This window comes from Pseudophryne corroboree, chromosome 10 (genome assembly GCF_028390025.1).
Source record: "Pseudophryne corroboree isolate aPseCor3 chromosome 10, aPseCor3.hap2, whole genome shotgun sequence".
NCBI classification, from domain to species: Eukaryota; Metazoa; Chordata; class Amphibia; order Anura; family Myobatrachidae; genus Pseudophryne; species Pseudophryne corroboree.
The window spans coordinates 141,477,787-141,503,738 of record NC_086453.1 but is presented as its reverse complement, the minus strand read 5'-3'; the positions used below and the strand labels follow the sequence as shown (position 1 = coordinate 141,503,738).

The 25,952-nt window shown below is 45.2% G+C and overlaps 1 protein-coding gene across 1 annotated transcript in view; it reads right to left on the bottom strand.

Moving 5' to 3' along the window:
• Positions 1-25,952, bottom strand: part of PTPRH (protein tyrosine phosphatase receptor type H) — a 426,591-nt gene that overhangs the window by 89,552 nt on the left and 311,087 nt on the right. Inside the window, exons 9-10 of the mRNA XM_063942825.1 lie at positions 8,803-9,069; positions 6,002-6,280 (exon numbers count right to left, since the gene is read on the bottom strand). Coding sequence (XP_063798895.1) covers positions 6,002-6,280; positions 8,803-9,069 — 546 coding nt within the window. The remainder of the gene's footprint in view (positions 1-6,001; positions 6,281-8,802; positions 9,070-25,952) is intronic.

The following is a 25,952-nucleotide window of genomic DNA, read 5'->3' as shown; positions in this document are numbered from 1 at the left end:
TTGCCTTATGTTCCCTCACAGACTAAGAAAGCGACACATTATCAAATGCAGTCCTTTCGTTCAAATAGAAGCAAAAGAGTACGTGGATCATCCTTTCTTGCCAGAGGTAAGGGCAGAGGAAATAAGCTGCACAACACAGCTAGTTCCCAGGAAAAGAAGTCCTCCCCGGCCTCTGCAAAATCCACCGCATGACGCTGGGGCTCCGCTTGGGGAGTCCGCCCCAGTGGGGGCACGTCTTCGACTTTTCAGCCACATCTGGGTTCACTCACAGGTGGATCCCTGGGCAATAGAAATTGTTTCTCAGGGATACAAGCTGGAATTCGAAGAGGTGCCTCCTCAACGGTTTTTCAAATCGGCTCTACCGACTTCTCTCCTAGAAAGGGAGTTAGTGTAAATGCGATTCGCAAATTGTGTCTTCAACAAGTGGTGGTCGAGGTTCCCCTGCTTCAAAGAGGGAAGGGTTACTACTCAACTCTGTTTGTAGTCCCGAAACCGGACGGTTCGGTCAGACCCATTTTGAATTTAAAATCCATAAACCTATATTTAAAACGGTTCAAGTTCAAGATGGAATCGCTCAGAGCAGTCATCGCCAGCCTAGAAGGGGGGGATTTTATGGTATCTCTGTACATAAAGGATGCATACCTTCATGTTCCCATTTATCCGCCCCACCAGGCGTACCTGAGATTTGCGGTACAGGATTGTCATTACCAATTTCAGACGTTGCCGTTTGGGCTTTCCACGGCCCCGAGGATTTTCACTAAGGTAATGGCGGAAATGATGGTGCTCCTGTGCAAGCAGGGTGTCACAATTATCCCATACTTGGACGATCTCCTCATAAAAGCGAGAACACGAGAGAAGTTACTGAACAGCGTGTCACTTTCCCTGAGAAAGTTACAGCAACACGGCTGGATTCTCAACATCTCGAAGTCGCAGCTGGTTCTTACGACCCGTCTGACCTTCTTGGGCATGATTCTGGACACAGACCAGAAAAGGGTTTTTCTTCCGATAGAAAAAGCTCAGGAACTCATGACTCTAGTCAAGAACCTATTGAAACCAAAACAAGTGTCAGTACATCATTGCACTCAAGTCCTGGGAAAGATGGTGGCAACATACGAAGCCATTCTCTTCGGCAGATTCCATGCAAGGACTTTCCAATGGGACCTATTGGACAAGTGGTCCGGGTCACATCTACAAATTCATCAGCGGATCACCCTGTCCCCCAGAGCCAGGGTGTCTCTCCTGTGGTGGCTGCAGATTGCTCACCTTTTAGAAGGCCGCAGGTTCGGCATTCAGGACTGGATCCTGGTGACCACGGACGCGAGCCTCAGAGGGTGGGGAGCAGTCACACAGGGAAGAAACTTCCAAGGACTTTGGACAAGTCAAGAGACTTGTCTTCACATCAACATCCTGGAACTGAGGGCCATATACAACGCCCTACGTCAAGCGGAGACCTTACTTCGCGACCAACCAGTTCTGATCCTGTCAGACAACATCACCGCAGTGGCTCATGTAAACTGCCAAGGTGGCACAAGGAGCAGAGTGGCAATGGCGGAAGCCACCAGGATTCTTCGCTGGGCGGAAAATCATGTAAGCGCACTGTCAGCAGTGTTCATTCCAGGAGTGGACAACTGGGAAGCAGACTTCCTCAGCAGACACGACCTGCATCCAGGAGAGTGGGGACTTCATCAGGAAGTCTTCGCACAGATTGGAAGTCAGTGGGGACTGCCCCAGATAGACATGATGGCGTCCCGCCTCAACAAAAAGCTACAGAGGTATTGCGCCAGATCAAAAGACCCTCAGGCGGTAGCTGTGGACGCCCTAGTGACACCGTGGGTGTTCCAGTCGGTCTATGTGTTTCCTCCTCTTCCTCTCATACCCAAGGTGTTGAGAATAATAAGAAAAAGAGGAGTGAGAACAATTCTCATTGTTCCAGATTGGCCACGAAGGACCTGGTATCCGGATCTGCTGGAAATGCTCACAGAAGATCCGTAGCCTCTTCCTCTACGACAGGACCTGTTGCAACAGGGGCCCTGTCTGTTCCAAGACTTACCGCGGCTGCGTTTGACGGCATGGCGGTTGAACGCAGGATCCTAGCGGAAAAAGGCATTCCGGATGAGGTCATTCCTACGCTGATAAAGGCTAGGAAGGACGTGACAGCAAAACATTATCACCGTATATGGCGAAAATATGTTTCTTCAGATTTCGGCCTTATCCAGTTTCTTTCAAAAAGAATTGGCTTCTCTCCCAGAAGTACAGACTTTTGTGAAGGGAGTGCTGCATATTCAGCCTCCTTTTATACCTCCGGTGGTGCCTTGGGACCTTAACGTGGTGTTGAGTTTCCTTAAGTCGCACTGGTTTGAACCACTTCAAATGGTGAAGTTAAAATATCTCACTTGGAAGGTGGTCATGCTATTAGCCTTGGCTTCGGCTAGGCGAGTGTCGGAATTGGCGGCTTTGTCTCATAAAAGCCCCTATCTGGTTTTCCATATGGATAGAGCGGAATTGTGGCCCCGTCCTCAATTCTTGCCTAAGGTGGTGTCATATTTTCATATGAACCAACCTATTGTGGTGTCTGTGGCTACGCGAGACTTGGAGGATTCCGAGTCCCTTGATGTAGTCAGGGCTTTGAAAATTTACGTGGCCAGAACGGCTCGAGTCAGAAAAACAGAAGCACTGTTTGTCCTATATGCAGCCAACAAGGTTGGTGCCCCTGCTTCAAAGCAGACTATTGCTCGCTGGATCTGTAACACGATTCAGCATGCGCATTCTACGGCTGGATTGCCGTTACCAAAATCGGTCAAGACCCATTCCACTAGGAAGGTGGGCTCGTCTTGGGCGGCTGCCCGAGGGGTCTCGGCACTACAACTATGCCGAGCTGCTACTTGGTCGGGTTCAAACACCTTTGCAAAGTTCTATAAGTTTGATACCCTGGCTGAGGAGGACCTCCTGTTTGCTCAATCGGTGCTGCAGAGTCATCCGCACTCTCCCGCCCGTTTGGGAGCTTTGGTATAATCCCCATGGTCCTTACGGAGTCGCCAGCATCCTCTAGGACGTAAGAGAAAATAGGATTTTAAACCTACCGGTAAATCTTTTTCTCGTAGTCCGTAGAGGATGCTGGGCACCCGTCCCTAGTGCGGACTACTTCTACGAGACTTGTATATAGTTTTGCTTACATAAGGGTTATGTTATAGTTTCATCGGTTTTGGACTGATGCTACGTTGTTTTTTCATACTGTTAACTGTTTAATAAATACACAAGTTATACGGTGTGATTGGTGTGGCTGGTATGAATCTTGCCCTTGGATTAACTAAAATCCTTTCCTCGTACTGTCCGTCTCCTCTGGGCACAGTTTCTCTAACTGAGGTCTGGAGGAGGGGCATAGAGGGAGGAGCCAGTGCACACCCATACCTAAAGTCTTTCTTAAAGTGCCCATGTCTCCTGCAGAGCCAGTCTATCCCCATGGTCCTTACGGAGTCCCCAGCATCCTCTACGGACTACGAGAAAAAGATTTACCGGTAGGTTTAAAATCTTGTTTTCTCTTCTTTTTCACTGTCCTTCATTTTATGTTTCACCGTTTTAACACTTAATGAGATATTTTAATGCATACCAATAAAGTTATAAACTTTTAATAAAAATTGTTTGAGTCCCAGTGCACCCTGGTAAACTACTGACTTTCTTCTTCTGGTATATTGTCTATAGTACAGTGTTTGCTGTCATCAAAATAATGCTTAGGTATAAAGTTGTACAAAATATATTGTTCCAAATTTAATAGTCAGTAATTTGTGACTATTACATGAACTCTATAAATTCTGCCGGTGCTTTCAGATCACAGGCTATTGCACTTATCCTGTGATCTGTATTTAGTATTAGCTAGATTTAAAATGCCAATTGGTTTTGCCTTAGAATAAATGAACACTTTAAATCTTGCAGTTATATTGCCAAAATCACAGGCTATTATATTTCGGCAATTGCCTTTCAGAAATGTTGTCTTTTACAACATCACATTTTAGAATCAAACTTTAAACAAATAAAACTACACATAGGAACATAACTTAATTTGGTTGGAATACGTGTGCACAGGTGGCAATGGCATAGCAGAGTGCATGTGCACACCACAGTCTACCAACAGCCCAGCACTTAACTAGTGGGGTGGTTTACTGAAGTAGCAATCTGAAGGTGCAGCAGTACTCACAGTAATGAACATACAGGCTTCTAGCATGGAGCGGCACTTAAGTGGAGCATACAGATCACCAGCCAGTGATTTTATTTGGGTAACTGTGCGGATGCAAGCAGTACCCGGCTCTGCAGGTGTAATAAGCATCACTGTAGCGGTAATCCATACTGCAAGAAGTGGGATATCATGGAGTTAAGTGGAAAACATCCATCTCCCACTGTGGCGATCTAACACAGTGACAAGATGGCATTGCGCATGCGCAGTAATAGGGTTGGCAGCCATCTTTGTCAGAGATTTGACGCCTCCCTGTAGGAACTTTAATATGGAACATGTGTAGTAGTTCTCTCCAACTCCAACAAAATATGCCCAAAAGTATGTCTTGTCCACCCAGGCAACCAGTAGCTTCTCCTCCTATGTAACCATAAGTGACTTAATCGGTTTTGAACAAAGCGGTATAAATTCTACAAAACATAGATTCATAGAGACAAAATCTAGAGGATTTTAATTCACTGCACATGCATCACAGGCTACATACGGGTGGTATTCAGTTTGCCAGCTGTCGGGATCCCGGCGCTCAGTATACCGGCGCCGGAATTCCGACAGCTGGCATACCGACACTTATTCTCCCTCTTGGGGGTCCACGACCCCCCTGGAGGGAGAATAAATAGCATGGCGCGCGTAGCGCACCACCGTGCCCGCAGCATGGTGAGCGCAGCAAGCCCGCAAGGGGCTCATTTACGCTCGTCACGCTGTCGGTATGCCGGCGGTCGGGCTCCCGGTGCCGGTATGCTGGTCGCCGGGAGCCCGACCGCCGGCATACCATACTACACCCCTACATACACACCTTCGCAAAAGCACGAGCCCCATGGATTCCAGCCATTTCCCTGTGGACGTTAAATGAGCATTTCAGGGTGCAAATTGCCTCACGGATGTACTGGGGTGTGCCAGCAGCATGCATGTGCTTTCTGGCACCAAATTCAGACGTATTTCGTATGCCTGCCATGGAGTTAGCATAAGTGCCTACGATAATGATGATGGCTGCTCACACGTGCAGAAAAAGTGGGGTGGTGCGATTGCATTGGTGTGTACTCGTGTATAGTCACAATAGTATTCCTTTTGCAATCCATTCGCATTCAGACTGTGGCCCACATTCCGAGTTGTTCGCTCATTGGCTAGTTTTAGCAGCCATGCAAACGCATTGTCGCCGCCCACTGTGGAGTGTATTTTAGCTTTGCAAGTGTGTGAACGCTTGTGTAGCAGAGCGCCTGCAAAAACATTTTGTGCAAAACAAGCCCAGCCCTGTAGTTACTTATCGTGTGCATTGTTTCTAACGATGGAGGGACGGCTTTTGACATCAGACACCCGCCCAGCGAACGCCCAGCCACGCCTGCATTTTTTCAGACAACGCCTGCGTTTTTACAAACACTCCCTAAATACGGTCAATTGCCACCCAGAAACGCCCACTTCATGTCAATCTTCCTGCGTTCAGCCGTGCGAAAAGAATCATCGTTAGAACCATAGCAAAAGCACAAAGCACTTTGTAGCCGTACGAAGCGCGGGCGCATTGCGGTGTATACGCATGCACAGAAATGCCGATTTTTTTTTTGCCTGATCGCTGCGCACAACGGCAGCTAGCAATCAACTCGGAATGAGGGCCAGTATTCCTCTCCGCATGTGGCTCAGGATGGTGCCCACAACAGCCACATTTTTTGTATAGTCTTAAATTCGTGGTAAATACAAAAAAACATATATACAACACACTTGAGACATACTGTACAGTAATATACAGTATAAGCATAGTCATGAAAATAGCTGCAAAGTCCTTACTGGTTCGCAGATTTATAAGACTGTCAGCACTTGATGTGTTACTGATCACAGACACCACTGCTATACTGTAGAGATATCCCGGAAAGAGGTCCTTGATGGTGAAATTGGTGTCTTTAGTGGTATCTGTTCTATTTTGTTGTGCTGCTTGATTCTGGGAAATACTCCACGTCACTTGGTAGATGTATGAGTTATTATTTGGATCTCCCGGTGCTGTCCAATTTATAATTAATTCAGAAACACCAGAATTAGCTCCATTTATATTGTTAGGTTTATTTGGCCCTGAAAAACAAACAAAAACTGAAGATAAAATCCGGCATTAATAATGCTTTAATGTGGGGACATCAGAACACACTACTAATCTTACTGAAGCAGCACTGTTTGGGTATGCCTGGACCACTAGGCATTATACTGTAATAAAAACACATTTCTGCTAAATTTGGTGTGCAATAAAATGAACAATTGTTCTATTACAGAAGCAGATTACTAATATTCAGGTATTTTTTCATAGTTCTAGAAATACTTCTTATAGTGGATAATTGTGAAAGGGGAAAACATGGAGAACACGAGATCAGGTCCAACAACTGTGAGCGAAGGCTTCAAATCTGTTATTTTCTAACTCTTTTCCAATTACACCTATCTTTGCCGAACTGAATATTCTATATTATTAATACTGCTTTTATATTAATTTAATCCAGGTTATGACACTTCTGTATTTATTTTTGGCACATTACTTTTTTGTAAAGGAGCTTTAGGGGTAAAAGATGTGAACTAAAAGTTATATTTTACTTTTCTCCTTAGTGCGCCAACAAAGACAATCCTTTTCCTTTACTGCTGGCCACGTGATCAGGATACACAGTGCAAGCCGCCGAGGCGTGGGGAGGAGGGGGCGTGGGCTGCCTGCTCTGCAACTGCCGGGGGGGAAGAGGGGAGCCTTTGGGATGGGGAGGGTGTGCCACGGGCCACCTGATCACTGCTGGCCACAGTGATCGCGATGCAACTGCTTGGAAAAAATAATGTTCAGTGCTTGAAGTGCCGGTATGCCATACTGTTGTAGCACTGGTTCCACCCCAAATGGGAACCAGCCTTAGGCCTTTAAGCAAGTGAAATAATTGGAGGGAGAAAAAGTGTGGGGTCACCCTGATTCTTTCAGTAACCAGCACTAGACAGAAACTTGTAGCATCCTCAGATGGAGCTGGCTCCTGTAGTCTGGCTCCTTCCTATGAGAACGAGGACTGGATTGCCAAGAGGGATGCAATCGGATCCCTCCGGCTCCTCTGGTCCTGCGTCCCCTCTTGCAATATGCATGTGTGAATTGTGCTTGTCCCTCCTGCTGGTAAGCAACAGGATGAGGATCTTGCCTTCAGATGCCGTGGGGGTGGGATCTTGCCTCTGTATATCAGGGCTGAAATTCCACCACTAAGCATATGAAGGGGATGGGTAGAAGTCACATTGTGAAGGCCTGCCTCTACAGAACTCCAGGTAAGATATCAATGCCCCCCAGAGCATGGGGGTATTTAGTATTTCCCTGGGCCTGCATCACATATTTTTTATTAGGCTGCTTCCACAACACTAGGGTGGTATTTTTTTTTAAAGTATTTATTATTTACGATATTATTGCACTACCACCCCAAACCCTCCCCGCACCGGTTTACATTGCCTTCTGGCCTTGCTCTCAGTCCACTGCCTGACGACCCGGCATCTGCAATTTACATTCCAAACTGGAAGCTGTCATCTGCTGTTCCAACTAGTGGGCACTTCAGGATGCTGTTAGCTGGGAGAGATGGATCACCTGGGAGCCACTCACAGGACTGGCCCTATAACTCAGCCTGGTTTTCCATCCCAATGCGCCCATGTATGTTTGTGTATGGGTGCAGTGATAAGGTGGTTTATGCATTACTTTGATTTATTATTGTTCCAGCCCTGGTTGAGTTTGGCTCTTTGTCAGTGGGGTAAACGTACTGTGGGGAAGATAGAGCTGCTATAAGAATTGGGGTGTGATCTCCGTCTCCTGTGCCTACAGCTGGGAGGTACAGTAGGTCAAGGTTTATGTGGCATGAAGGAGTGAACAGAGTAAGCGCTCATAGTATATTTGTCTCACATGTCCAAGACACGTTTCTGTTGTTATTAGGATGGAAGGATACTCTGCTTTTATTAATGGATTGGTAACTAATTTTTGGACTGCAGGGTGCAGATTCCATACACCAAGGTTCTTGGACAACTGTTCTGTCAGTGTTTGGTTTAGGATGACTAAATTCTAATTGGAAAGTTCATAAAAACACAATTGTGTATTTTTTAAACTAATCTAACACAGTATGGGCTGAATGGAATCTCCTGAAAACATAAAAACAAAAATCACCAGCTAATACTGTACCTTACTGCCTACCAAATTGTATGCAGATTGTTTATATCAGTGATTCCCAACTTCAAACCTCAAGTTCTCCAAACAAGGTCATGTTTTGAGGATTTTTGTCTTTGGAAGCAGGTAGGAACATTACTGACCCACAAAATAGAGTAACTCACCAGTGCATGATTAAAGAAATCCACAAAACATGACCTAGTAGTACCACTTGAGGACTAGTATTGAGAGTCACTGGTTTATACAATGCAAAGGTAATTTTCCCCTGAAATAAGAGAGTTTTAAGAAAAACTAGATCTAACCTTAACCAACCATACTAAGCCATAATCTATATTAACTTAAACTATAAAAGCAGCAACATAGCAATGCTATGTAATTGTTATAACCATGTGTTGATTTGTAAAAATGAATTCTAAAAATGATAGTCTAAAAAACACGAACTTACTTGTTGTAGTTTGCGTTTCCTGAACTGTAGCACTCCGCATTCCATCTGAGGTCACAGTGTATATGATAAAGTTGTAACTCACTCCAGGTGACAGCCCAGTCACATTTACAGAGTTGGTTGTTATATTTGTGATGTTCACATTGTCTGGCTGCCCTAGCACGTTGTAGGTATATATTTTGCTATAAGTATCATTGGGAACCATCCAACTAAGATTTACATAATTAATTCCTACAGCAGAGACAATGAAGCCCGAGACACTGGATGGCCCTAAAGTGAGAAAAATATTGCATTTGTAAGCCATATTCACAGTAAGTATATATTTGCACACACCAACAGGAAGCAACAGTCATATCGCCATATACAAATATTGTGAGAACAAGCAATGAGGGCAGCCACTGCCCTTGAGTGCCAGGCTTAGTAACTCTTTTTTCTGCCTTTGGGTAATAGAAGATGTTACCCAAGAGGGAACCATCTGATGAGGTTCACATGCTGGATGGGCCCACATTTCTGGACAAACGTGCTAAGAACCTCAATTATACTCTTAGTTCATTTGTAGAGTTTATTAAAATTATTTTGACTATCAGTTTTCTTAGTATTTACAGTGTGCACCTGCATATTTTTTTTTACCTAGATGGCGAACTTGTAAGTTACTCCTGGTGACAGCCCATTCACGTGTATGTTGTTGGTTGTTATATTGGTGATACAATAAAACAAAAATAGTGTTCTAAATTGTGCCAAGGCAGCCTAGGTTTCACATTCCAAGGAAAGTGTGCCCGTACTTCCAGTTTTCACACATAAACAAAAAATAAATGGAGGCGTCACACCTGGGTGCCTAAACTAAAATAGTTGAATTTTCAGAGAATTTTACTTATCTTTTAGTATCAATAGGGGGGATGCCTATGCCAGAATCCTGAGCAATCCCAATGCCGGCAGTTGGAATGCCGACCCACAGGCACTATTCCCACTTGTGGGGGTCCACGACACTCATAGAGTGGGAATAGAACCTGTGGCGAGTGCAGCGAGCCAACATGCCCGCTGTGTGGCAAGCGCAGCAAGCCTGCAAAGGGCTTCATTGCGCTCGCCTCACCCACCGGCATTCTGCTGCTGGAATCCCATGGTCGGGATGCTGACCTCCTGGATCCCAAATGCCAGTCTCCGACCCATAACCCTGAATAGGGTATTACTCTTTCTCATTTCAATCTTTCATTAATAATGAAAGAATATATATGATAGGCCATATCCTTATAGCTACCAGGGCCGCAATTGCGCAATATTGGAAAAGAACAGACCCCCCACACTTATCCAAAATTATAACGTCAATACAGCGCAATTTTGAAATGGAAACTATGAGCATTAAATATTCTTTAGCTCCCCAATCTCCTCTACTGAAATGGCTACCGTGGTTTGATTATTACACATCTGGCACTAACCCCCGGATCGCCTTGGCGGGTAATAGATGATGCTTAACCTCCTTCTTTTTCATTCTTTTATTTTTATTTACTTAGATTTAGATTTAGGTTTATACACTGCTTAACCAAATTGCAAAGAAATATGCGCAGGCCTCCTACAGTGTCCCCGAACGTCCGACGGTCAACATCCCCCCTATTCTGCACTACATTCTTTATCTATCTTTTTTCTTACTCCTTTTCCTCACTCCTTCTTTATTCCCTACCTTTAAGATCTTTAGTTTAAGTATTAATACTACTTTACAATTATATATTAGGATTTTCAGACATACAGATACTGTATTATTGGCTTTATTTTTGTTTACATAACGATATGTATGTTCTGTAACGTAAAAGCTTCTCTAATAAAAATTTCTTCAGTAAAAAAAAAAAAAATAATGAAAGAATAGTTTTTTTCATAACATGCAAAGATAGGAATAAACACAATCTAGTGCAGACAATTCATATCATGTGTCATATATACAAAGGATTATTGCCAAATGTCTTCCCTTTTTGAGATGAGTGGATCAGCTTACATCAGTTTGTTTAAAGCAGTTGCTTAGTAATCACTAATCCACACATTTCATTGGTTTTCACTGCTTTAAACAAACTGGTGTAAGCTGATCCACCAATTTCATAAAGGGAAGAAATTTGGTAATAATCCTTTCTATATATTTGGTATTTTTGAATAAACAGTGAGTAGATGCATAGTATATAAATAGGTCTGCCTCCCTTATTTTTACTAAGGGGGCTGCTCATTTCACCCTGCATGCAGGCTCAATCTAGCACCGGCGATAGCGATGCACGGGGCCGCGCATCGTTATTGCTGTGGGGGGTACACACGAGTGATCTGTGCAAAAAATCTAAGCAATCTAGTCAGATTGCTTAGATTTTAAGCATAGATCACTCCGTGAGTACCCCCCTTAAGTATTTTTTAAACAATTAATGTTAATTGGATTGATTGCATAGCAACAGGTGCTAATTAACATAGCACCAATTAACATGGTATACAGTATAAACCCAAGCCAGATACACCAGAATCACCTTTGACAAAGCTGCAATTTGAGGATAAGCAGCGAAACATGTAAAGGAAAACCCCACCAGCACCATAAAAAAAGACTCTAAGGATTTTTACAAGAATCGTCCGAACCAGCACTGCACTTTATTCCAAATACTGTAGCTCCACTGTTTTCACAAATGGAAGGAGGCTTGTGAAGCAATTTCCAGCAGATTCATATCCATCACCATGCCAATATACAAGTGGACACCTATGCTAATGGTGGACTGGTAAATATCATTGCTCATTTCTCTTACGTCCTAGAGGATGCTGGGGTCCACATTAGTACCATGGGGTATAGACGGGTCCACTAGGAGCCATGGGCACTTTAAGAGTTTAAGAGTGTGGGCTGGCTCCTCCCTCTGTGCCCCTCCTACCAGACTCAGTTTAGAAAATGTACCCGGAGGAGCCGGTCACAGCTAGGTGAGCTCCAAAGGAGTTTTTCTAGTTTTATTATTTTTCTTAGTAGGCACAGGGAGGCTGCTGGAAACAGCCTCCCTGCTTCGTGGGACTTAGGGGGGAGTAGTGTCCAACCCTGAGAGGTTAATGGCCACTGTCTCCGCTGACAGGACACTGAGCTCCTGAGGATGATGATCGTTAGCCGCCCGAGGCGACCGCTCACTCCCGCAGCATGCCGCCACCCCCTAACAGAGCCAGAAAATTCCGGTGGTGAGCGTGTCACCGGCAACCCAACAAGCGGGGAGCTGGCATGAATGGCGGCAACAGGGTAGGAGCGCAGTACTAACTGCGAACCGGAAAGCTCAGCGGTACACAGTGCGGCACTGAGGGGCACCCTGAGCCAGCGCAAATACCCTACACTGGTTGCTCAAGGCTATCAGGGACCTCGGTAACGCTGCTAGCCCATACATCGGACAGTATAAAGATTTGAAAGTGCGGGAAGACGCACCTTGTTCAAGGGGCGGAGCTTCTCCTCAGAGCGGACCCAGCAGCTTCCAGCGCAATTTTCTTCCTGCAAATACACCTACAGCAACGCTGACAGGGAGTGCTGTCCCTCCACATGACTCCAGCTATCCTGTGCGGTACCAGGGGGTTGTAGAAGGGGGGGGGGGGGGGGGCTGTAAATTACTGTGTAGTCTATTAATGGTACACAGTCAGCGCCAGGTTTTTGGTTTATAACTACCCAATTAAGCGCTGTGTGTGTGTGCTGGCTCCAAGCTCTGTGTTTCTCTGAAGGTACTTGGGGGGAAAACTGTGTCTGACATTTTCCTGTGTGTGTGGGGGTGTATGTTCTCTCACATAGCCATGTCCAGGGACTCTGTGTCTTATGCTGCAGAGGAAGTTTATTCTCCAGAGGAATCCATTCCATGTACCCAGGAATGTAATGTCATGTCTCAGACTTCTATATCTGAGCCAGAATGGCTGACTTCCATTAAGGGAATGATCTCTCAGATTTCTACTAGGGTAGCTCATACTGAGATTTAAACTCAGGTTTTTAAGAATTCTATGGCAGTTTGGTCAGGTTCTGTTCCTATTCCTTCTAAATCCCCTAGCATATACCCAAAGAAACGTGCACTTGCCCAGATTATGCAAGCCGACATGGATACCGACTCTGACACGGCAGACGGTGATGGGGATGTGCTGAGGGGGGCGGCATCCCTTGCAAAGGGGGTGCAGCTCATGATTGAGGCCATTAGGGATGTGTTACACATTACTGACACACCACCTGTGCAGGTTGAGGAGGCTTACTTCACAGACAATAAGAAAGCCTCGCTAACCTTCCCTGATGAAGCTTTAGGAAAGCGGAATGCGTATGGGTAGCACTGTACCCGTTCTAGGATAGAATTATCATTTAGACTTTTTCTGTAATTGTGACAGGCTTGAATCATAATTAGTACGGCATCACACCACAACAATCACTGGGGGTGATAGTGTGTTGTAATAAATGCTCCAGTTTCTATCAGTGAATGCAGCTCCGATGGCTACGGCATAGCCAGATTAAGGGGGGGTCGCAGGTCATACTGTAGCCTGGGGCCCCCTTTGTTAGGGGGCCCCCCAACAAGAGCACACTAACATCGCTAGCTTTCCCTCTTATGCAGTAGCAGAACCAGACAGCCAGAATGCGAGCTGGGCAGCATGCATTGCAGGCAGAATATCAGGTTTTATGAGCTACCAATTGAGCTGTCCGACCAGAGGAGAGATAGGAGGGTGGAGAGAGCTGTAAGTGACACGGGGATCACAGCTTCTCCTCTTCCCTGACTGGGTGTCTGAGTCCTGTGTAATCTGTTATCTAATGAGGGTCTAGAGAGAGACACACATACAGAGTCCTCCTGAGTCCTGTACCAGTGTGTAAGTAGTACAGAGGCTGCTGCTGCTGCTATTCTTGCATGTGACAGGATAAATTATAGATTTGTTTTCTATGTGTATTTTAAGGTTGTTTAAGTTATCTTTGTTCCACTACAAGAAAATGTTATAAAATAGTTGTCATTCAATTAGGTGGCGCTATAAACCGTAACCATGCATTATTAAACTATTTGTTTAAATCTAATATAACAGATTGGGTTATATTTAATATACACAATCCATACATCCTAACATGATCCAGTCCTGGAGGAATAACATGCTGTCTTAAGTTATGACTGCAATCACCTGTGTTGAAATACCTTTCTTATCTATTAAATAGTTCAACACAGGTGACACCAATCATATATTAAGAAGGAAGTCCAGATAGAAAGCATTTTGTCCCTCCTGGAATGAGTCATGTTGGGGGTATGCACAATCTAAAATATACTTCCCAACCTTCCACTGGGGGCCCCCTTGTCTTAAGTGCCCCGGGCACCCCCAAGGCTTAATCCGGCCCTGGGCTACGGTACTAGTAGAGACGCCCACCCATACCAGAGCAATTGAGTCATAAAGCCTGTCAAAATTGTATATCAGTTATAATATGAATTTAAAGTGTTTAAATATTGTCGATCCAACCCTTCATGTGAGCCAATGATAATAAACTGATATAGAGGGGAATGTGTATAAAAAGTGTGTGCTAAAAATCCTGCAAATAAAAGCATTGTACATCGTATAAGTACTCACAAAATAACATGATCATGGCCCCTAACCTGCTCTAAAAGGCACATTACCATTATCAATTATCAATTGTGGTTCGAGTTACATATACATAGGAGCTATTATTTGCTCTTTAAAAGATAGAATCCTTTCAACAAACAAAACTATCTTTTTCATAGAGTGCCAATATAGGAGAGTTAAACTTCCTATGATAAGGCACATCTTTTGATACATGTTTTCACAGACAAGCTATTCAAGCAAACATGGAAACAAATGTATCATTTAACACTCCGTACGCAAACAATTGGCTCTAGACATTAAAAGCATTTACAGCAAGAGCCTTAAACCCATATCAGAACAAGTCTTCAATTAAATACATCCACACGATAGAACAGGATACAGATAATAATTTTAATGCTTTATTTATTTATGTATTAGTGTTTTTCACATTATTTTGGTCACATTTTTCTTTTATAATTTTTCTTTGATACTTCGCATCACTCAGCCCTTGAGGCTGAATAGATATTAATATACAGAGCCCTACAGGCTTTCAGATAAAGGTGGTATGTTCATACCCTGTTTTAATAAACCTAATAAAGTGTATTTTAAACAATAAAATTATAAGGGACGGAAGGCACCTATTTAAGTCCGATTCTTTTTCTCTTTGCAAAATTTTCTTAACACATTGGTCAGTCGGAAGGTAGCACCCAAAAAATGGTCCTAATTATTTAAATAACATGGTTTCATAATTAGAAGGACCAACAGTCCCTTAAGTCTTATTGACCTTTTGTCTCTGGTGAGGATAAAATGTTTCTCTCTATTTACAATGTGTTTCACATTACTGACACACCACCGGTGCAAGTTGAGGAGGCTTACTTCACAGACAATAAGAAAGCCTCGCTAATCTTCCCTGCATCTAAAGAAATAAACGCTCTATTTGAAAAATCCCGGGAAAACCCGGAGAAAAAAATTCCAGGTCCCAAAAAGGGTTCTGGTTGCTTTTCCCTTCCCTGAGGAGGATAGAAAAAAATGGGTAAACCCACCCGTAGTTGACGCGACTGTCTGCAGACTGTCAAAAAAGGTGGTTTTACCTGTCCCTCGATCTACCACGTTAAAATAACTGGCTATAAAATTGACTCTATGCTCAAATCCATATCCACTGCTTCTGGAGTGGCGTTAAGGCCCACTATTGCCTGTGTATGGATTTCTAAAGCCATAGTAAAGTGGTCAGGCACATTACTAGAGGATTTAGATACAATGGATAGAAGTGACATTGAACTGTTTTTACGTAACATACAGGATTCTGTGGGTTTCATGGTGGAGTCCATGAAGGACCAGGGTACTCTGAATGCAAGGATATCTTCCATGGCTGTCTCAGCACGCAGGGGACTCTGGCTACGCCAATGGTCTACAGATGCGGAATCCAGGAGAACTGTGGAGAAACTACCCTTCACAGGTAAGGCTCTATTTGGGGAAGCGTTGGATGCATGGATTTCCACGGCAACTGCGGGTAAGTCACCCTTTCTTCCCTCAGCTACTACTTCTACGAAGAAACCCTTTTCTACATCGACAACGCAGTCCTTTCGGACCGCTAAGACGAAAAAGTCCAAGCCTCCTACCACCTTCTTTAGAGTTGGTTGGGCAAAATCCAAGAAGCCTGCACCTGCAGGTTTCAAGGGCCAGAAGCCTGCTTCTGGTTCCTGAAAATCCTCAGCATGACGGTGGTCCGCACAGCTTGGAGAACGGGCTGGTGGGGGCGAGACTCAGATGTTTCAGCCACGTCTGGGTGTCGTCAGGCCTGGATCCCTGGATACAGGATTTTGAATTTGAAATCATTAAACCCTTACCTGAGGGAGTTCAAATTCAAAATGGAGTCTCAGAGAGCGGTGATCTCATGTCTGGAGGAAGGAGAGTTTCTGGTATTCCTGGATATCAAGGATGCGTACCTCCACATTCCGATTTGGCCACCGCATCAGGCTTATCTCAGATTTGCACTGTTAGACAGTCACTATCAGTTCCAGGCACTGCCATTCGGTCTCCCCACGGCACCGAGGGTGTTCACTAAGGTGATGGCAGAGATGATGGTTCTCCTCCGCAGACAGGGAGTGAACATAATTCCATATCTGGACGATCTGCTGATAAAGGTATCGTCCAGGGAGAAGTTGTTGCAGTCCATTGCTCTCATGTCTCGTCTGCTCAGGGAACATGGTTGGATTCTGAACCTTGCAAAGTCACATTTGGAGCCGACAAGGAGATTGTCTTTCCTGGGGATGATCCTCGACACGGAAGTGCAGAGGGTGTTTCTACCGGTGGAGAAAGCGTTGGTGATACAATCAATGGTCCGGTATGTCTTGAAGCCTGCCCGGGTATCGGTTCATCAGTGCATTTGCCTTCTGGGGAAGATGGTTGCTTCCTACGAGGCTCTACAGTACGGAAGATTTCATGCTCGGTCCTTCGATCTCCTAGACAAGTGGTCGGGATCTCATCTACATATGCACCAGAGGATATGTCTGTCACCGAAAGCAATGATTTCACTCCTCTGGTGGCTGCAAATGCCTCACCTTCTGGAGGGCCGCATGTTCATGGTTCAGAACTGGATCCTTCTAACCACGGATGCAAGTCTCAGGGGTTGGGGCACAGTCACTCAAGGGGAAACCTTTCAAGGAAGGTGGTCAAGTCTGGAATCCATTCTTCCAATAAACATTCTGGAACTAAGAGCCGTGTACAACGGTCTTCTCCAAGCGGCACATCTTCTGCAAGATCAAGCCATTCAAGTACAGTCAGACAATGTAATGACAGTGGCCTACATAAACCGACAGGGAGGAACAAAGAGCAGAGCTGCTATGTCAGAGGTAACAAGAATCCTGCTCTTGGCAGAAAAGCACGCAGTGGCACTGTCGGCAATCTTCCTTCCCAGAGTGGACAACTGGGAAGCGGACTTCCTCAGCAAGCACGATCTCCATCCAGGAGAATGGGGCCTCCATGTGGAGGTGTTCACAGAGGTGACCAGTCGTTGGGGTGTGCCTCAAATAGACATGATGGCCTCACGTCTCAACAAGAAACTTCGGAGGTACTGTTCCAGGTCGAGAGACCCACAAGCAGAGGCGGTGGATGCCCTGGTAACACCGTGGGTGTTCAAATCAGTGTATGTGTCCCCCCCCCCCTTCCACTCGTTCCAAGAGTTCTCAAACTCATAAAGAGAACAAGGGTTCAGGCAATTCTCATTGCTCCGGACTGGCCAAGGAGAGCTTGGTACGTGGATCTTCTGGCCTTACTGCTGGAAGATCCGAGGCCTCTTCCTCTTTGCGAGGACCTTCTGCAACAGGGGCCATTCACTTATCAAGACTTACCATGGCTACGTTTGACGGCATGGAAGTTGAATGCCAGATCTTAGTCCGGAAGGGTATTCCGAGCAAGGTTATTCCTACCCTGATACAGGCTAGGAAAGGAGTAACGTCTAAACATTACCATTGCATTTGGAAAAAATATGGGTCTTGGTGTGAATCCAAGAAGTTTCCTATGGTGGAGTTTCAACTTCTACGGTTTCTCCTCTTCCTGCAAGCAGGTGTGATTTGTTTGGGATCCATAAAGGTCCAGATTTCGGCTTTATCCATTTTCTTCCAGAAACAATTGGCTGCCCTCCATGAGGTTCAGACTTTCTTGAAAGAGGTTCTGCACATCCAGCCTCCCTTTGTGGTGCTGACGGCACCCTGGGATCTTACTGTGGTGTTGCATTTCCTGCAATCGGATTGGTTTGAGCCTTTACAGGAGGCTGAGGTCAAGTTTCTCAAGTGGAAGGCTGTCACTTTGTTGGTCTTAGCTTCTGCTCGACATTTGTCGGAATTGGGGGCTTTGTCCTGTAAAAGCCCCTACTTAATCTTCCATGAAGATAGAGCTGAGCTCAGGACGCATCAGCAGTTCCTTCCAAAGGTTGTGTAGGCTTTTCATATCAACCAACCTATTGTGGTGCCAGTAGCTACTGTTTTCTCAATTACATCAAAGTCCTTGGATGTTGTGAGGGCTTTGAAGATCTATATGAAGAGGACTGCTCGTCACAGAAAATCGGACTCTCTGTCCTTTTATTATCCCAAGAAAATTGGGTGTCCTGCTTCTAAGCAGACAATTTCTCGCTGGATCAGGTTCACTATTCAGCATGCATATTCTACTGCAGGATTGCCGTGTCCAAAATCTGTTAAGGCCCACTCTACTCGTAAGGTGGGTTCTTCCTGGGCGGCTGCCCGGGGTGTCTCGGATTTGCAGCTTTGCCAAGCGGCTACTTGTCTGGGTCGAACATGTTTGCTAAGTTCTACAAGTTCGATACTTTGGCCTCTGAGGACCTAAAGTTTTGTCAGTCGGTTCTGCAGGAGCCTCTGCACTCTCCCTCCCATTCTGGGATCTTTGGTACATCCCCATTGTACTAAAATGCATCCTCTAGGACGTAAGAGAAAATAGGATTTTAATTACCTACAGGGAAATCCTTTTCTCGTAGTCCATAGAGGATGCTGGGCGCCCACCCAGCGCTTCGTTATCCTGCAGTGGTTACTTGCTTCAGTACGGCTTTGTTCTTAGTTAAGTACTGTGTTGTTACTTGGCAGGCCCGGCGACAGGGGGGGTCAAAGGGGACAACCCTCCCGGGCCCCGAGCTTCAGGGGGGCCCCATCACTTGCTTGGTCTGGTTGGTCTTCGATTTGTTGCCTTCATTATGCTTGCGGCATGCCTCTCTGCCGCCCCGTCCCTGTCTGACGATCTGCTGCCGCTGCCGCTGAAGAGCCGGGCAGCAGAGCAGCAAACACAGGCTACACTGACTGTGTGAGTCAGGGCTCCTTATAGCAGCTGCCCGCAGCACTACCTCTGTCCAACCCTGCTCCCTACGTGCCTGGATGGCACCCTCACAGCCTGTCATACTGTATACTATGTCAAGGTACTGCCATATTATTCTATATAAACGTGTGTATGGTGAGTTCTATGTGTGTGTGTGTGTGTGTGTGTGTGTGTGTGTGTGTGTGTGTGTGTGTGTGCATATATATATATATATATATATGTGAAAAATGTCCCTGGCACTCCTGACTTCCGTTCACCTTGCTCCGGTGCCCTCCCCTCAGATCAGCATCTGTGTATATGGTCCTTGTATGCCGCCCATACAAGGACCATATATATATATATATATATATATATATATATATATGTGTGTGTATAAATATATATGTATAAATTATAATATATATGCTGTATATTTTATATATATATATATATATATATATACAGTATATGTGTGTGTGTGTGTGTGTGTGTGTGTGTGTGTGTATATATATATATATATATATATATATATAATTTTTTTACAGCGACTTTGTACTTTATAAGGGGGGGGGGGGGGAGTCAAGGCAGGGTGGGGGGCCCCGGAGAAATTGGTGTACCGGGCCCCAAGATTTCTCTTGCCGGCCCTGTTACTTGGTTAAGTAATGTTATTCAGCTGTTGCTGAGTTTCAAGCTAGTTAGCTTGGTTTGCCTTGTTTGTGTGAGCTGGTGTGAATCTCGCCACTATCTGTGTAAAATCCTTCTCTCGAAGTTGTCCGTCTCCTCGGGCACAGTTTCAAGACTGAGTCTGGTAGGAGGGGCATAGAGGGAGGAGCCAGCCCACACTATTAAACTCTTAAAGTGCCAGTAGCTCCTAGTGGACCCATCTATACCCCATGGTACTAAAATGGACCATAGCATCCTCTACGGACTATGAGAAAAAGATTTACCGGTAGGTAATTAAAATCCTATTTTTAAAACAGCCTGCCTGAGGAGAATAGAGCGTAAATCTAAGTGCAAAGCCCTTACAGGACTGGACTTTTATATTTGATACTAGGAGCAGAGGTGCATAATACATGAATTTTTTTATGTTTACATTTTTATTCTTTTATATATATATATATATATATATATATATATATTCTTATATTCATGTTGTATCAATAAAACCTATTTCTACAGCTAAAGCAATCCATCCAGATATATTTTTAATACTGCATAGCGCTGCTAGATTGTGTTTATATATGTTTAAGTTGTAGGAGTGACTCTCCTTGTAGCAGCTGCTATTAGTGGATTACTCATATCTAGTACCCATCCCACTTGTTTCTTTTTTGACCACATGCTAATGGAAATAAAATAAACAAAAGCAAATGTATTTCTTTCATGCTTAAATGACACCAAAAGTCACTTCATACATAATCATATTCAAGCAATGAGATTATCACAAAAAAGTAGTCCAGAACACAGGCTCACAAATATGAGCTCCAAATCTTAATTTTATTCTTTAAAAAAAAAAAAATGAATATAAAGAAATCCATGTATTTCAATTTCATGCAGTATAAATGAACAATATTTTAATGATGAATTGTCAATAAAACATAGCCCTTAGTATAATCATTGGGCTAAATATCCAATAAAATATTATACTACATAAGGTGAAGGTGGACTCCTACCAGGAGAAATAGAGACTGTAATCATGGAATATACCGGGTTGTATTTCAGCTATCATTCAGGATCCAATATCCTCTGGTTCTGGAAAGGCCCTGCAGCACTCCTCTGCGGCCAATTTGTTTCAACCTGAGTGGTCTTTGCCAAAGCAGTCCTTAGCACATGACACATGAAATGAATTGTCTGCACTAGATTGCATGTATTCTTATTTCTGCATGTCATGAAAAAACTATTCTCTCATTATTAATGGAAGACTGAAATGAGAAAGAGGATTATCCTATTCATAGTAAAAGATAAGTATAATTCTCTGAACATTCAGACATCACAGTTCAGGCGACCAGATGTGACACCTCCATTTCTTTTGTGGTTATATTGGTGATGTTTAATTCACTTGGCTGCCATAATACCATAAATGTGTATGTTTTTCTATTAATATCCATGGGGGGCGTCCAACTAAGATTTATGAAATTCACCCCTATAGCAGAGACACCAATACCTGAGACACTGGATGGCCATAAGGATACAAAAATACAGGATTTTTGAAATGCAATCGCTATATTTGCATTTCTGCAGCGGGGTACACTGGTATCCCACAGGGAATAACATCGGGGTGTAGAGTTGGACCTTGATCCGAGGCACCAACAGGATAAAGCTTTGACTGTTCCCAGGATGCCTTGCACCGCCTCCTCTATATCCCCGCCTCCAGGCACTGGAGCTTAGTTTGTAAGTTCGTGCCTTCAGTGCTCTAAGCAGCCCTGAAAAGAGCTTTTCTGAGAAGAATGAAGACTTCAAGGGCCGCAGCACAGGCACTAAATGCTATATGTCACACTGACATATCATGCTGCAGCTCCCTCACCTCCCCCAGCGGTGCTGGTTGTTGGGTACTTACAGCGGAGGCGCTCCGCTCCCTTCAGGCACACATACCGCCGCTGCTCTCCTGGATTGCGTTGCCGCACAAGTTAGGGAGGAGGTAAGAGGCAGCGGCAAACGCAGGATTTCTAGAGGGGGGTTTCCAAATGCTACACACAATGTCGCTCTCTGTGGAAAATTCCAGCAAGTGAGGGAGTTTGGGGGGGATTCAGTAGAAGACCCTAGTACAGACCCTGGACACTAATGTAAACATTGGGGTCTTTTTATACAATGGATACTATATGGAATACATTATTAATATCTAACACTATAGACACCATTGCTATTGTTGTCAGAATTTAAGTCATTTGCCCAGAGGAGGTCGGTTTCCGGGCAACCGGAACCCCCCCTGCGTTTGCCTATGAGAGGGCCCCCCAGGTGGGACCCTCTAAATTCGCGATCCGGCTGTGGTCTCCGGAGACGGACCGCGCTGCTGGCATGGACACTATGGCCGTACAGGGACCCCACTATATCCACCAGGGCAAGGAGCACAGGTCGGATTTACTAAAATCCGTTTATTACAGGCTCCATAGTACCCGTTGGTGAAGTCCAGCAGAGGGGGTAAGGCGCTGACCTGTAGCCCCTCCCCCAGCCCAAGGCACCAACTACAGCAGATGTTACCGCCCTTGAGCTGCATCTCTCTCTCTCTCCTCTCTCTCTCTCTCCCTCACTCCCTGTCAGCACTTGGGCGCCATTACACAGAGCTGCACTAATTCTGGGACTGCTGGGCACAGTCTCCTCTGTAAAGCCGCCTGCCTCATCAGCGCTGTGCATTTACAGGACACTTAAGTATTCTACATGTGTTTAGACAGTGTTAGTTAAGAACAAGTGCATAACTACATGAATATTTAGTACAAGTATTCTGTTATATACACAGAGGCGTCACCAGGTGTGGTGACACCCGGTGCGCACCCCTGATGTACTGCCGCGATCGCGGCAAAAAAGGGGCGTGGCCTTTACAGATAGGGGGCGTGGCTTCGCGGGGATACTGGTATCGTCACTCTGGGGGCGTGCACAGCATCTCCGGAGATGCTGGGCTTCCCCCAGAGACGGTCTCAGTGTGCTGTCGGCTCCTCTGCTATGACAGGAGCCGGGTGCTGTAGCGGAATTTCACACTGCAGCACCTGGGTCCTGTCACTACGGAGGAGCTGACATTTGGTGTCACCCCCTCCAGGTGTCACACCCGGGTGCGGGCCGCACCCCCCGCACCCGCCTTGTGACGCCACTGTATATACATCCAGTGTTTACTGTGCATTGTTATATTTGTATACAGTACATACTTAGTTTTATGTAGTAATACTAGTCCAGTGCAGTCTTATTGTTGTGTGTAATAATTTCTGCATTGTACATGTGACTGTGTGTGTGCCTATAGCTGCTGTGTGGTTTCCATTCCGTGTATCACATATTGCTATCACTATATTCTGTACCCTGAGGGAGTCTAGGTGCGTCAGGGTCCTATATATATATATATATATATATATATATGTGTGTGTGTGTGTGTGTTTCACAGGATATACTGTTTTGTATTTTTCTCTGTGTTTTTTTCAGACACCATATACCACTTAAATTCTCTGTTTGTGTTATGCGTTTGCAGTCACGCTGCACAGGGTTTTTTTGTCAGGTACTGTGTCTAACTATATTGTACTGCTATGCCCTAAGGCTACGTTTCCATATGATGTCTGCTACACAGGGCGGGAGATCTGTGGCTGATCCTGCATCATGCAGTTCTGACGCTGAGGATTTATCTGAGGAAAATATTCCGGCTGAGGGTCTGGTTACCGAGGGTTCTGTACCCCTTACTCAGTCTGCAGCACCGGTGGCTCAACAAAACCCACCTTGGGCTGCTTTTTCTAATTTACTGACTACTCTAGTAACGAGACTTATGCCCCCTGTGGGACCTCCTGTGCCATTACAGCCACATATTGTCCCTGTAGTTAATCCGCCATGGGCGGATACTCTGTCAACTCAGTTACAGCAATTAAATCAGTCCTTGGTTAAACAAAAGCCTAACCCTCGCCCTCCTAGGACCAAAGGGTCATCTAAGCGGGCCTACTTCCTCACAATCTACCCATGTTTCCGATCTACCCATGTTTCTGACCCATCAGATACTGATGCAGATGCTTCTGATGGGGAATCTACAACACAGGTTGATGTTCCTGACCTATTGGAGGCTATCAAACTGATTATTCAGATTGATGATGAAACTGACACTCCAGATACGTCTAAGAAACCTGATAAATTCAAACGTCAGAAGGTCATTAAATTAGTTTTGCCACATTCTGACCATTTAGTTGACATACGTCAGGAATCCTGGGACTCTCCAGGAAAGAAATTCTCCATCTAAAAATATGCTAGCTCGTTATCCCCTCTCTGCAGAGTTAAGTAAGAATTGGAAAACACCACCACCGGTGGACTCACATGTCGCTCGTCTTGCGTTGTCTTCTACTCTGCCTGTCACTACCGTCACCTCTCTGAAGGAACCTACGGATAAGCGTGTGGAGGGTTGCTTGAAGTCTATTTACACTCTTGCGGGTTTCGTACATAGACCCACTATAGCAGCTTCTTGGGCTGTCAAGGGTTTTGAAGCCTGGGTTCAAGCTGTTGAGGCAGAGCTACCTCTGAATTTTTCTGATAATGTCAGACAGTGTCTTTCATATATTACCACGGCCTCTCATTACATTCAGGAGGCGGCCTCTAAAGCTGGTGTTCTGGCGGCCAAAGCGTCTACTACGTCCATTCTGGCTCACCGGATTCTGTGGTTGCGGTCCTTGTCAGTGGACCTGGACTCTAAAAATACTTTGGAGGTGATCACTTTTAAGGGAGACATACTATTCGGGGAATATTTGAACAAGATTGTTGTTGACTTAGCGTCTGCTAAGACTGCATGTCTGCCAAGCAGGGGTGTATCTAGGGGTCCGAGCGCCCCTGGCAAAGTAAGTGGTTGCCCCGCCTCCCCCCACCCACACACACACACACACACACACACACATTTGGAATAAGGTGTGAGTATTGGAAATGGGGCATGGTCTTGTGGGGGAAGGGAATGGACACAATAGTACTTCCAATTCAAATTATGCCACACAGTAGTGTCTCATTCACATTACACCGCACAGTAATGTCTCGTATTCACGTTACACCATCCCTCCCCCTAACCCACCTTTCCCACAGCCTGACATTAACCCGCCCCCCTCCCCCAAAAGCCTATTCAGTGGTGCTTAACCCTAACCCACCCTTCCTGATCTCCCTCCCTGCAGCCTAACCCTAGCCCTCCCGCCCTCGCAGCCTAACCCTAACCCTCCTACCTGGCTTGCCAGTGGAGTCTTTGGCACCAACTCAATCCGGATTTTGGCATTCTGCATCGCTATCTATGTTGGGATGCCAGCATCAGCATTCCGAGCAGTTTCGGGATGCTGGCGTCAGCTTTCCGACCGCCGGGATGCCAAACTCTGGCATCTTGACTGCATCCCAAATTAAATGCTAATGAGCTGCTGTGAGATGAGCCTCAAATGGACCCAGCCATTAACCAAACACCATTAGTTGGATGGTAGAAGTGCTTCCTGTTAGAAAAAACATCAGGGTGCCATTGCTTCCAAGATAAAATGATCAATTATACAATTAATTGATATACATATCCTTAACATGGCCTTGAAATAGGTAAGATATGTATTTTCTTTATTACACTCAACAAGTTAAAGTTTTCGCTTACTAGTTACTACATACTTACATTACATCTAACATGCATGAAAATCGTGTAGTTTTCCAGGTACTACAGTCTCTTCTCCCAAACACTGACACTTTTTTATTATCTTCAACAACAAATAGATCTATAGCACTGTGCTATAAAACAATTGCTGTGTACCTGGTGAGAGTCTGTTACTGCCGGCGCGGCGCCAGTGTCCGTCAGCCACGCACTGCACTAGTGATCAAACTGGTGTCCGGCAGCACCACACTTGTAATCAGTCTCACAATAAACTACAGTTCCCAGCAGCCCTTGCTGCCGGGAGCTCCCAACAACAAGGGCTGCTGTAGTTTATTTTGAGTCTTATTACAATGCGGTGCTGACGGACACCGGCGCCGCTCCAGCAGTAACAGAGTCTCACCAGGTACAGTCTGACAGTACTGCTTTTCTATCCTTTGGCCGCGGGTGGCACAGCCAGACGGCGCCCCCTCCTTGCCTGGCGCCCCTGGCGAGTGCCATCCTGGCCAATAGGTAGATACACCCCTGCTGCCAAGTACTAATCCTTCAGCTCCGAAGG